We start from the raw sequence: 13151 nt of genomic DNA, 5'->3' as shown, positions 1-13151 counted from the left end.
GGCGGGAAACCGGGAGAGTGTGTGGCACGGGAGTAAGACGTTATGTGGGCAAGCGAGCCGATATCCTAATTATCGGATGGTAATTACAGAGACACAGGTAGGGCGAACACTACACATCGCCCCGCGAAACCGCAGCGCCACCGCGTCGACGTCGATGGGGCCGTCCGTCGTCGACTCCCAAATCCAGGACTGGACTAAGGCAGCTTCCTCGAGTAGTTCCTTGTCAATGCGCTTAAGCGCCCAGCGCGGGCCGTCGCTAATCGGGGTTGTTGGATGGCGGCCGTTTACAGTCTGGGCAGAGACGTCGAACCGGATATACCGATGGTCCGACAGCGTCTCCACCTCCACGGCGACATGCCAGTCGCGGACTCGGCTGGCGACAGAGGGGCTCGCAAACGAGACATCCACTATCGACCCGCCCCGCTGCCGCACGCACGTGTATTCTGAACCCCGATTCAGGACGACCAGACCAGTCGTCACCGCCCACTCTTCTAGAACCTCGCCCCGAGGGTCAGTGACCGGAGATCTCCACGCCGATGACTTGGCGTTGAAATCCCCGAGCACCAGTGCGGGACGCGGGTGATAGCGGCCTACGACGGCGCCCAACTCGACAAGGAAACCCTCAAAGTCGGCGAGACTCTAGTTGGGGGAGAAATACACCCCCACAATGACGATGCCACCCGAGACCGCAGCAACCCAGCCGCGGCCCCGAGACGGGTCGCTCAGAGTCTCACCAATAATGGCCACCAAACCGTCAGCGCATCCCAGCCAGTTATCTCGAGCGGGGATGAAGTATGGCTCGGCGACCACAGCCACGTGAATCGACCACTCTGCCATGCTCTGGAGGAGAAGATCCTGAGCTCTGGCACAGTGGTTAATGTTGCCCTGGAGGAAATGGAATTGAGCCATTATTGACTTTCCATTCCCTCGGCAACGGTCCTGGGCCGGGAGTCGGCCGCGGAGCAACTAACCTGCGGGGGCGGCGAGGTTTCCCCGGCAGGTTTAGAGCTCTTCTTTTTCTTCTTGGCCTTGCTGGCAGGTGCGCCGCAGGCTCCTCCGCCCAATTTGTGTCCCGCTGGCTTCCCTGCAGCCGAACACACGCTGCAGTTGAGCGGCGCGGAACACTGGGCCGCCTTGTGTGCGGACTGACCGCAGCGATAGCAAAGGTCACTACGGTCAACTTCAGCAGTGCACTTTGCTCGGACGTGCCCCTTCTCCAGGCACCGGAAGCACCGCAAAGCCCGGGGCTGCAGGAGCTTAACTCTCGCTGATACCCAGCCCACCAGCAATCTGCCGTTATCGGCTATCTTCTTTGCCGACGCAACAGGACACCGAACCCATACTACGCCGAGTCCGGTGGCGTCGGCGCGTATATCGCCGGCACGTACCTTTTCTGGCAGACACTCACCGCTTCGGGCAACGGCCGCCACCACCTCTTCAGAGGTCACAGAGTCGTCCAGACCAGCAATTCGCACCTCTGCGGTTTTGACTGGCCTGGAGACCCGAACGTCCTCAGGGTTGAGGACCTCCCTCATCTTGGCGGCAAGAGCGTCCGCCTTTTCGGCACTGTCGCTTCCAGCACCAGCCACCTCAAATAGCCGTGCACCCGTAGCAGCTTGCCTGAGGGTAACGGACTGCAGGCCAAGATCTGATAATTTGATCTTGGCCTTGGCCTCGGCAATAACCGACTGGTACGTCACGCCCCGTTCCACAGCTCCGGGCTGTAACGTGAGCGTCACAGCTTCGGATCGCGGAGCACGTACAGCCGGCACTTTGCGACCATCTTTGGTAGACCGTCGTGCAGATTGGGCCCCCTTTGCAGTTACGCTGGTGGCGCGCGCTACTGCTGACGCCTTCTTAGCGGCTTTGCGAGCCTTTTTACGGCCAACCACCTTCGCCCAAGTCTCACCCTTAGACCCAGAGGTTCCTGACTCGTCATTCGAGGGGGCTCCCTCCGCGGGCTTTCCAGTGTCCTCCACGGGCTTCCCCACAGGTCTCGGCGGCTCTTCAGCCCTTCGAGAGTCGGCTGCTAGGGGTGGACGGAGGATTTCCGCAGGAAGACGCTGGGAAATTGCCTCTTTGCTACCGCGTCTGTGCTTTCGGCGGACTTGTGTCGCTGCTCGCTCAGCAAGGCAACTTGCTGTCGCAGGTCTTCGAGGTCCCTTCGGAGACGGCCGTTCTCCTCCTGCAATTTCATGACTTCGTCAGAGGCCGTCCTATTGAGAAGGAGGCCAATAGCCTCCTTGATATCACCTGCGGCCTCTTTCAAGCCACGGGTGAAAGTGCCTTTCAGGCTGCCAGATTTGGTAGCAACCTTCAGGACTAAGTCCACCCCGTCCAAGGCCAGTTGGCTCAGAACCAACGCCGATGGCTCACCTCCTTCTGCTGCCAGAGCAGCACGTCGCTCACGTGCGCGACTAGACATTAGCGACACTTCGTCGGCTGCGACGACCTTCCGCTGCTCCCTTTTGGCGGCGTTAAGTTCCGCTTTGGTACTCCCTAGCGAGGTGCAACTCTCGACCCCGGGGTCCTCACTAGAGACCCCCATTTTGTAGTCTGTCCCGCTGGCCACCGAGTTTTTGGAGCGCAGGAACCTTCCATGCGCATCCCTCTGCGGCTGCGAACCAGTTGCCTTTCTCGAGGCCGCCGTTGCCGACGTCCTCTTGGGGGCTGGCAGGCCTTCCTGATCGGAGGACAAACCTGCTGACCCAGCCTCCAGAGCAGGGTCGCGTGGGCGTTTCTCACGCGTCCTCCCGCCTCCACTTTTCTTTTTACCGCTGCCAGTAACATTATCGGCAACAGGGGCCTGGTCGCCTACCCCTGCGCGTCCATCGGTAACCAATTTAACACTCGCAGGCCCGGATAACTGCGAGCGCCGGGCGTCAGCCGGGTCGCATGACAAAACACATTCAATATCGGACATTTTCATTATTACGGTTTGGGTGATTACGCACATCACTTCCCCAAGGTGATGCGGCCGTTCTTTTCGGGAGGGTATTTGGTCCTCCCGAGGCCAACGGGTGCCCCTAGTGCAGGATATACCGCCCGCTGTTCGGTGAAACTAAAAGCTACTTAGACCTATTTTTTTTTTTTTTTTTGTGATTTATTTATTTTTTCCAAATCTACCTTATGTCTACCTTATACCTAACTTAGCCTAAGCTTCCCCTCGGGCATGACTGCCCCCATAGACAGCAAGTTGACAGCAAGTTGAGGAGCAACTTGCTGTCTTACCACCTCGAATTACGTGGCGTAGCAACACGCCACGGCGTCCCCTAGACCGCGGATTGTAAGACGTTCCGCGGCCTACACCACCTCGCTCCCTATGTGCACTCTGCAGCTGCAGAGCGGCTATAGGGAGCCCTCGGGAGCGACTCCTCCGCTCCTGCCGAAATTAGCAGTACGGACAACAATCTCCTCTATCCCACCCCCCGCGAAGAGATTATTGTCCGTGCCCAGGGTGCACCGGCCCGGTGACTGCTCTTCCCCTAGGACGTATCCACAGGGTCCAGCAGTCGCCGAGCACACGGGGAGGTTTTCTGGCAGGCACCCCACCTAACCTAACCCTGAGCTAACCACTTAGCAACCGCATAGATTCATCGATCAAGGTTGTGTTGTGGATGTGTGACCATTTATCTAAACAAATGAAAAAATGCACAACTCCATCTATAAATTTAAATGATTATTAATTGTTCCACTATTGTACTCCACTATTATAACTTTAAATGATAATTATATAATTGTTCCACTATGTTATCATCATTTTTGACATTAATGTTCAAAAAACAATTTAGATGGCACTGTTTTGGTTAGCCAAGCCTATTAATTTTCCTTTCATCAAGGTAATAATTATAGTTTGATTTTGATGTGGCACGGCAAACTGACAAACACTATTGAAATGTCTATCGAAAAATTACACCCCGTGTTAAAATATGGTGAATTACAGAAAATGCACAACTCCATCTATGAATGTAAATGTTATTTACCACCTCGCTCCTTTGACAAATTGATGTATTTTATTTACCACAGATGGAGCTACTTTAACCTTGGCTAAACACAATTTTAATAAAATTTTATTTTTCTTCCGAATAATATATAATAAATTACCTACTAATAAAGGTGTGATTTTCTGTGTTAAGATTGATAACGTAGGCCGATTAACTAATATAAGTACAACATTCAAATGTAGGTTCAGATTTGACTCAGTTTTGGCAACACATTGCGTATCGTAATATTTTACTTCTTGAGTTCACTAAATTAATCATATCTTTTGATAGAGTAAATCGATTTCGATGAAACAAAGTAATACCTCAAGTTACTTAGAATTTTTGTATATAAACATTGTCTGCATTGAATTAGTAGATTTTACGTGATGCGCGTGTTAGAATATTGTGGTTAGAAGTATTTATTTTGATTCCCTTTATAATCAATTAATAATTATAATGAGTTGGTTTTGTGATTAACATTTATTTTGTATGTTTTTTTTTATATAAATTCAATCCGAAATTTAAAGTGATGTTAAAAATTGTATTTTTATATCGAAAAGTTTAAAAGTCTGGTAAACATACTTAATTATTATTAGTTTAAAACAAATTCATTGTTTTGGACTAAGTCTTGAATTTTAAGCTAAAAATATGATTTTATTAGTAGTTATTTGTAAATAATTATCTAAAAAGTTTGTGTTGTGAATAGTGGGGGTAATTGTATAAAAGGCGTTGTTTGGCCTGAACAGGGGGAAATTGTTGTCAGTCAACCGTCGAGGACAGACGTGACTGTGAACTAAGTGGCTGAATAAATTATAGATAAGTATATTTGTTTAATTTAATTTATTTTTGCTTTATTGTGAAATAAATAAATTAGTTTATGCAATAAAAGAGTTGAGCCATTGGTATAACCTCTTTAATTTATAGATTTAACAAAAATATAACTTGACCTAATTTTATAATATTGTTTTAAAACTTCAGTTTCCCTCATTTAAGAATCCTCTGAATACCTAGCTTCTATCACGCGCACAAACAAACACAAAATAATCAAAAATGATGGAAATGGGTTCCGTTAGTTATCCTTTAACATGCTGGCTATTTTTTTTGTTAATTTCTTCAATGTACAAAAATTACTTTTCTACAGATTTATTCTAGGTATAGGCATGTCACCAGAAAATAACAAGACTCGTAAGTTGATCAATTTTCTAGGTAGTTGATCAACTCTCGGATAATAATAAACGGCTTTTGAAATGGACTATTTATCGTACCTATGTATTTTAGTAAGTTGATTAATTTACGAAGCCTTGCCGTTAAATCATCCGACAAAGGCGAGGTGTACGTTGATTGGTTAAAAGACTCACGTGCTTATATGCCTTTAAGTCCATAGTTAATTATAATATATATTATTATAATTATTAAACTACGGCTAGGTAGCGTATTTTGACCATTAGCTAAAATTCAATCCGTTAAATAGTACAATAGTGGCGAAAAGTCCCCACTTTAAGGTGTGGCTCGAGCCACTGTACGGACGGCCCGGTGGACATGGTGAACTCCACAGTCCAGGTGTGCCCTGCCTGCGAAGGGCACCGCCGTATCATCGTCGAGGCAATCGGCAGCGGCGACCTTTCGCGTCCGTTCACACCTCTCATCCCCGCTGCTGTCTACCGCAGATACCTGAAATACCTACGTCAAAATAATACTCCTTTTTATCCATGGAACCTACCATGAAGCTTTTAGTTTCAGAGCGTATTAGCTCCATTGATAAAAGCTATTGAAGTTCGTCACTTCACTCAGCACTTGTCTGTCCGTTTCCAGAAAAAAAAGTTGGGGAAGGATCTCATTTGTCATTACATTGTGCAATAGCCTGGGTTGTTAACCCAAACTAAAAATACGTAGTTATTCTTAACGGAATTAATTCAAATAACGGAACTACAAAGAAATATAAACAATCGTTTTATTTCGTCTCTATCAAAAGAAATTCGACTTATTTTCGATCGTGTCGTTTCGTCGTATAAACTATAATATGTATGTATATTATTTACAACGTCGTAAAATTACATTTTGCGGTGACCCAGGACGCCGAAAAAATACAAACGGACATTTATGGTGCTCTGGATCACCGTAACAAATAAATGATACAAAAGACGAGGCGCTGGCACAGCCCAGCCGGCGGGCAGCGGCCGGCGGGCGGCGGCTGGCGGGCGGCGGCTAGCGCGGCGGCGGTGGCCGCGGCTTGGCCGTGGCGTATGCGATCTCCGACAAGCGCACGTCGATGGGCGCGCGCTCGTCGTACAGCGTAGGCGCCTGCAGGATGATGCCGGCCGACCCCACCACCACGGCCAGCGTGAAGATCCACAGGAACAGCCGGTCCAGCACCATCGCCACGTACTTCCAGTCCTCTTTCACCTGCACCAAACAACAATCTGTTCGATAGTCGGCTACACAGAGTTCAAGCAGATGTCGGCACGCGCAACACTCACTCTAGTAGACTCTTCTTCTTTACGCGTTTGCTCTGCAATGTAGTTGATGCCATCAATGGCCTTGTTCAACTCGGGGCAGCGATGCCAGCGACGCAGGGCGTCACAGAGCGCCGGCGCGTCGTGCAGGCGGCACGAGCGGCAGGCGGAGCAGGCGGCGGCGGGCGGGCCCGGGCCTAGCCCAGAGCCCAGCGGCGAGCCGTCCTCCCAGGGCGCGCTCTCACTCACCGCCGTCACCAGCCCTGCACTGCAAGCGACACGCGTGAGTCGGCGGCGGCGCGCGGCACTGCGCGAGCGGCGCAGAGGCACTCACAAGCGACTGCGGTGCGGGTCGACGCGGTAGTGCGGCCGGCGCATCACCAGCAGGCGCGGCAGCACGTGGATGAACACGCGCCGCACCCACGGCGCCATCGTGTGCGTCTGCGGCGACCGGAAGTGCACGTTCAACACCACCACCGTCACGCATATACTGTGTTACACAATCATATCGTTATTATCAGAGCTGCTTGTTTGTATGGGACTGCTGTAAGCAAGCGAGCACCTGAACGTGTCGAGGATCATGGTGAAGAGCACAAACTTGCCCAACAGTGGCACCACCAGCGAAGTAGGCGGGATGATCTCTGCCAGCAGCAAGAAGAACACGGTGAGCGACAGCAGGATGGAGATGGACAGAGACACCTTTTCCCCGCTGTCCGAGGGCAGGTAGAACACGAGAACGGTGAGGAAGGAGATGCCCATGCACGGGATGATCAGGTTCACCGTGTAGAACAGCGTCTTGCGCCGCATCGTGATGTTGAACGTTATGTCCAAGTAGGGCTCGTCGCAGCACGTGTAGAACTTCTCGTTCCTGGTAACGGGTACAAGCAGGTATGAGTCTTATACAGGAATAGGCAATAATTGTTTTCGGAGAACCCCTTAAAGCGGACGTCGTTACCTTCACATGTACAAACTTCGTACTTACTGACTAGGTCATAGGCTAGGATCCGGCAAACTTTGTACCGGTTTTTCTATAACCTTTTAATTTTTTTTTTACTTTTTTGACTGTAACAGCAACTTTCTTGTACAAAATCAAAAGTAAGTATATCACGTTGACATAGGTGCGATGTTACCTGACGGCAGGTACCTCCAGGATATCCCACTCCACGGAGGTGTAAAACTCAGACAGGTCGACACCCAGCTCCACCACGTTGGTCCCGCGTGCTTCGTCGATGTGTCTCAGGTCCACCTGCGCACATAAGCTCGACTGAAGCGCGACCCCTCGACACTGCCGCGCCACCACCGCTCGCACGCTTACCTGGAAGCCGTCGTAAGTCCACGAACCAAATTTCATGACGCACGTCTGCTGGTCGAACGGGAAGTATTCCACGTCGATCTCGCACGAGGACTTGTAGATAGCCGGCGGGCGCCACTCCACACGTCCCGTGTAATTCAAAGTTGCCTTCGTTGCCAGCGTCACCTCGAAGTTACCGTCGGCACTGCGACAAGGGCACGGTTAGCGGACACGTGACGTCATTGACATCGACCGGGAAAGCAGACGCTCACTTGTTGTAGAGGACTATGTCCGGCCGCCAGATGTGGTCGGAGGGCACGTGCAGCATCTCCACTCCGCCGTACTCCCGCGGCTCCCACGACAGCTTGTAGTCATACCAACTCTGCGAACAACGAGACCGTTATCAGCAGGCTCCAAGGTCAGCCGCTCGGTTCGCTTGACAGGAATCTTACCTGCTCCACCCACAAGTTGGTCGTCATGATCTGATTCTTTAGGTTCTGTAACAAGCGAGAAAGTGATTTGAGAGAGAGGTCTATCGACGGGCAGCGGTCGGTGACGGTGGCGGTGCCGGTACTGACCACGTCGATGAGCTGGCTCAGCTTGAGCTTGATGCGCACGGTGAGCGCGTCGCTGACGTTGAGCACGGGGCGCACCAGCTTGTTGTAGTTGCTGAGCAGGTCGTCGTAGAGGCGCTTGGCGTCGGGGTTGGCGGAGCAGCCGGCGAGCGCGGCCAGCGCCACCAGCAGCAGCAGCGGGGCCGCACGGTGCGGCGCGGCGCGGCGCGGCATGTCCGCCCGCGCATGACGTCAGCGCATCGCGCCGCCACCGCGCGCCGCCTGCCCGCTCTCTGCGCAGAACACAACGCGCTCATCACAACAGTTACAACGCACTATCCGCACCTGCTGGCTACTATCTAACTCTTTGAATTTCGCAGAACCGTATGCGCTGTGTATTACTTACTCTTGACTTTCTAAAAATCATACTCAATTGTAAGTTCACTGACAACATAAACGTCAGTTTAATTAAAATCACTGTTCACTACTTTCAAACTATTTTTAACCGACTTCCCAAAAAGCAGAGGTTCTCAATTCGACCGTATTTTTTTTTTGTTTATTTGTTACGCGATTACTCAGCCATTTATTGATCGATTTTGATTATTCTTTTTTTGTTTGATAGCGTATACTTTCGAGGTAGTCCCATTATCATCAGGTCAGGATCTGATGATGGGAACCCTGAGAAACCGAGGGCAACTTTCGAAAGTTGTAGGAATACATAGGGTGAAAACTTGACACTTAGGTGTTTGTCTGATAGCACTATTCAACAATGAAGGTTTTGAGCTGACCTGATGATGGAGACCAATGAAGGGCGAGGGAATTCGGCAACTGAATATGTAAACTTTCTCGTGTTTGGGCTTATATTATTCGTATTGACGAGACCTTTGCAATATTGTGAAGGTTTGGAGCTGAACTGATGATGGAGACCAGAGAAGGTCGAGGGAACTCGACAACCGAATATGTAAACTACCTCGAGTTTGGGCTTGTATTATTTGTATTGATGAGAACTTTATAGTTTTGCGGATAGTGACAACTATTCGTATCACTGAAAAGCTGAAAATAAAAAAAACTTTTTACAAAAAAAATAAAACCGACTTCCAAAAACACTAAAAAGCAAAAAAAAACTAATTTTATTTGCATCGGCCTAGAATCGGTGTCTAATGGATGTCCCTAAGTTAATTTTGCCACCGATTTCTAGGCCGATCAATATTCAAAGAAAACCGTTGTTTTAAGAGTAACGGGTGTTATTGTTATCGGTGAACTAAGCCAAAAGATGATAATGATGATGGCGTCCTCCTAGCTGATTATCGGCTACGGCGGCTATTCTCATATAAGGAGATCAGCCAGCTGCTCAGGATATAGGTAAAATAGTGCACAAGAAGACTGGTGGGACGGCAATCCGAGGAAGATCAGGACCGCCATTTACGTCCTCTCCGATGCATGGGTGAATCAATCACCGACTTCCAGGCTCCGGGGTGCTCGGTGAAAGTTTCTAAAACCAACGAAACGAGTTCGGGCCGACCCGAGAATCGAACCCGAGGCACCGCCGCGCCGTGCACAGCCGCGCAGCCGAGGTCTCCGTGAACGACATTGGCCCTCAGAACTTGCATTAGATTTGTACGAGTACATTGAAACTAGGTGACTTGAAATGGAACAACAACTGCATAGTTGGAAGATTTCGCTTTCGCGCACACTGCAGACTAAGCCTTGAGGTTGAATTATTTTTTTTTAAATCGTGAATTCAATCAATGTTTTTCGTTGGTCTGATACCGGACAAATATCTGATCGTTTCTACGGGTGTACTTCCATTCATCTTGATACTAATTTATGAGCAAACCAACTATCAGCCCACAAAAAGTTGGTGGTGTGCCCGTTCTCCTATCCGACGTCATTATTTTTTAACGTGTTTTTACACTGCAGCCAGTTGCATCAATAACTACATATTATCATGAGGTGCTAGGTATTCTGTCGAATACATGAAATGAGCAACTATTTATTACCTTTACTTTAAGTATTTTTTGTTACAAATAGATTGATTAGGTTCGCTTAAGTACCATGGCTCGATATAAGTATATCACAAACAGAACGAAAACTAAAGATCTAGGCTACCTTTGTTGTACTTAAAGAGTAATTTGACATTATGTATGTTCCTCGTATACTTAAAGTGCTGAAGAAGATGGTGCACTGCGCATGGTCAATACTTTGAGTAGAAAGAGGCAAGTCCTGCAGGCACTAGTGCCCTCACTCGCGGCCTAGCTGCCGCTGCTTCACGCGGACAACTGCCTGCTCGTGTCCCGTCTGACTGCCGGCGTGTTGAAGCTGGCTCACGCGACCGTGACCTGCCTACGATGTGAGGACGCGCATGTTAAGCCTTCAAACATCACATCTTTAAGCGGATTGTAAAGTAGTAAATCCAAAGAAAAGTACAGCGTGGCCGGCACACACACTCAGACAGTCGCATAGCCTCGTGCACCTGAGGACCTGACTCTGTTGGCATACTTGCAATCTTCTTGTATTACACGTGATTACAAATAATGATCTCTGTAGGGACACACACATACTTCACATGTCGTATACAGTAAACGAATTAGAATTTAACTACCTACCTAATTAGAAATATGATTATCATTTGAAGCTTAATATTTTGCAAGCAGATTTATTTATAGCTAAGCATGTTTATTCCTTATTTTCATGTGAATCGCTTAAACACTACATATGTTTACGAGCAATCCTTTCATTTGTATAATTAAAGCAAGCGTTCCTTACACCGGTTGCCCAAGCAAGGGTAGATGTCTTTACTAAGAACCTATGTTAAGTAGTAGGGACTTAATTGAAATGATGCTTCGTATCTAAGCGTATTACGCTACGTAAATGCTATCGGAATATCACAGTAAGTATTTAAACTACTACTGGTGCCAGTAGTTGATCCCCTGCACAAGATGCCCGGCAGACCCTCACGGGACGACTGTCACTTGTTCTGAGCAGCATCGTGCTCCACGCACACACAGTGCCTTCATTTTGCATTGCCACCACAACAACTAAATTATGTGTATATTGTTAAACGCACGCAGATGGTATTTTTTGTTTCCTAGTCCACGGAGGAGAACTTGTCGCTTCCAAGTTGTTCTAATCAGCCTTCACGCTTTATAAGCCGCTCTCCAAAACCCTGAATTATCGAGGGCGACTTAATCAGCAACTGTAGAGTAGCACAGAGCCATGCGTTAATGCACGCCTGCAGGTCAACGAGCTGCTGTCGCGACGTCTGCAGTTTGACATCTAACTGGAACTATACGATTTGTTCTGGTAAAGTTCTAGACACCCTTCGAGTTTCCTTGCGGGAAGAAGTGCCCGAACGCAGATGTAGATTCTTTAAGGGTGCATCGCTGGCATGCATCGTTGCACTACTTGCAACTATTTTTTTAACACTGTCCACAAGGCATGTGCAGCAAATATTAATTACCAGATCGGTATGAAGCGAATCCTGAACAAAAGTAGTGGTGAGTGGTCCAAAGGTTAATTCATTATTAGAGAGCGCAGCGTTCGGGCGAGGGCGGGCGGGTCACGCGGACGCACACATGCCACGTGCGGCTCGGCCGGGGGCGCGCCGGAGACTGGCGCGCGCCGCCGCGCCGCGCACCGCGCCGCGCTCGCCGCCACGCACTCGCCACGCCTCTCCACTACACTACCGCGACGCCAGCACGCAAGCTTCTCCTAACTTCAGCTCACAAACTAAATTAAAACTTCTCACACAACTTCAAACCATAAAGTGTTCATGATGAGATACCTACTTTATTTTTCCCAAATTTTGGGAATATTGTGAGCGTAACAAGTTTCTGCTGAACATTTACGTTATAACAAAATAAAATTAAAATAAAGTAAATAAAAATTAAAAACATGATCACAATCTTTAGACACAAATAGCTCAGTTGATTATATTAAAAAAAAGACTTAACTTCTACTAAGTGATTTACAATGAAAAGCAGATTTTCAAACAATGACAATCTTGACAGTAATAATGAACACCGCTTGACAGGGTGTTTATATGGCAGCATATCATCCGACTACTTATGTAAAAAACAATAAAACACAGTGTTAATAACGTCTATAACTAACCCTACACACAAAATAAATGAAGGTATGTAGAAAATAATAGTTTAAAAAAACTAAAAAACACGCTTTTTATAGAAAACCGAACTAAAAAATAGAAAATAAATTTTAATGAATTTAAATTAAGAAAATAGTGTTAAAAATTTCAATGAATATAAATTAATAATAGAGTGAATACAAAAAAAAATATTTAAAAAAAGCGTGGGGTGCATGGTGTCAATAGTTATAAATATTTTATTGACAGATATGAGTAGAGTGATTTTCATTTCGATAATACCTTAAAAAGCACCCCACGCTTTTTTTAAATATTTTTTTTTGTATTCACTCTATTATTAATTTATATTCATTGAAATTTTTAACACTATTTTCTTAATTTAAATTCATTAAAATTTATTTTCTATTTTTTAGTTCGGTTTTCTATAAAAAGCGTGTTTTTTTAGTTTTTTTAAACTATTATTTATTTTCTAGTTTTTAGTTTGTTTTAAAACTATTATTTGTTTTGTAGAATTAAAATTCTCTTTAGTATAAAATTTGTTTATATTAGAGAAAACGGCTAAAGATAATTATTGGAAATAAAAATTAACATCGAGTCCTGCCTTATCGACTGTAGAGAAAAATTATAGAAAATTTTAATTAATTTTCTTACCTTATAGATAAAAATTATATAAATTAGCAAAAATCATATTTTGCAAATTGAAAAGCCTACAAGTCGGTATCTAATGGATGTTACTAAGTTAATTTTGCCACCGACTTCTAGGCCGAT

The 13151-nt window shown here is 47.0% G+C and overlaps 1 protein-coding gene across 1 annotated transcript; it reads right to left on the bottom strand.

Annotated features, from left to right (window-relative positions):
* Positions 1-5920: 5920 nt before the first annotated feature.
* Positions 5921-11899, bottom strand: LOC124631889 (acetylcholine receptor subunit alpha-like). The gene is made up of 10 exons (XM_047166525.1): positions 11742-11899; positions 8306-8574; positions 8180-8224; positions 8000-8109; positions 7752-7932; positions 7567-7682; positions 6999-7304; positions 6771-6926; positions 6461-6704; positions 5921-6386 (listed from the first exon to the last, which is right to left on the bottom strand). The coding sequence occupies exons 2-10, from the start codon at positions 8513-8515 to the stop codon at positions 6189-6191; spliced, it is 1566 nt and encodes a 521-aa protein (XP_047022481.1). The 5' UTR covers positions 8516-8574; positions 11742-11899; the 3' UTR covers positions 5921-6188.
* Positions 11900-13151: the final 1252 nt, after the last annotated feature.

This window comes from Helicoverpa zea, chromosome 7, assembly GCF_022581195.2.
Source record: "Helicoverpa zea isolate HzStark_Cry1AcR chromosome 7, ilHelZeax1.1, whole genome shotgun sequence".
Classification (NCBI taxonomy): Eukaryota; Metazoa; Arthropoda; class Insecta; order Lepidoptera; family Noctuidae; genus Helicoverpa; species Helicoverpa zea.
The sequence above is the reverse complement of the archived record's forward strand: the minus strand, read 5'-3'. Positions and strand labels throughout refer to the sequence as shown.

Coding starts and splice junctions, on each gene's coding strand:
- LOC124631889 (XM_047166525.1), bottom strand. CDS start 8,515: ATGCCGCGCCGCGCCGCGCCGCACCGTGCGGCCCCGCTGCTGCTGCTG. Junction 7,305..7,566: donor CTGGAGGTACCTGCCGTCAG/GTAACATCGCAC, acceptor ACCCGTTACCAG/GAACGAGAAGTTCTACACGT. Junction 6,387..6,460: donor AAGAAGAAGAGTCTACTAGA/GTGAGTGTTGCG, acceptor TGTTTGGTGCAG/GTGAAAGAGGACTGGAAGTA.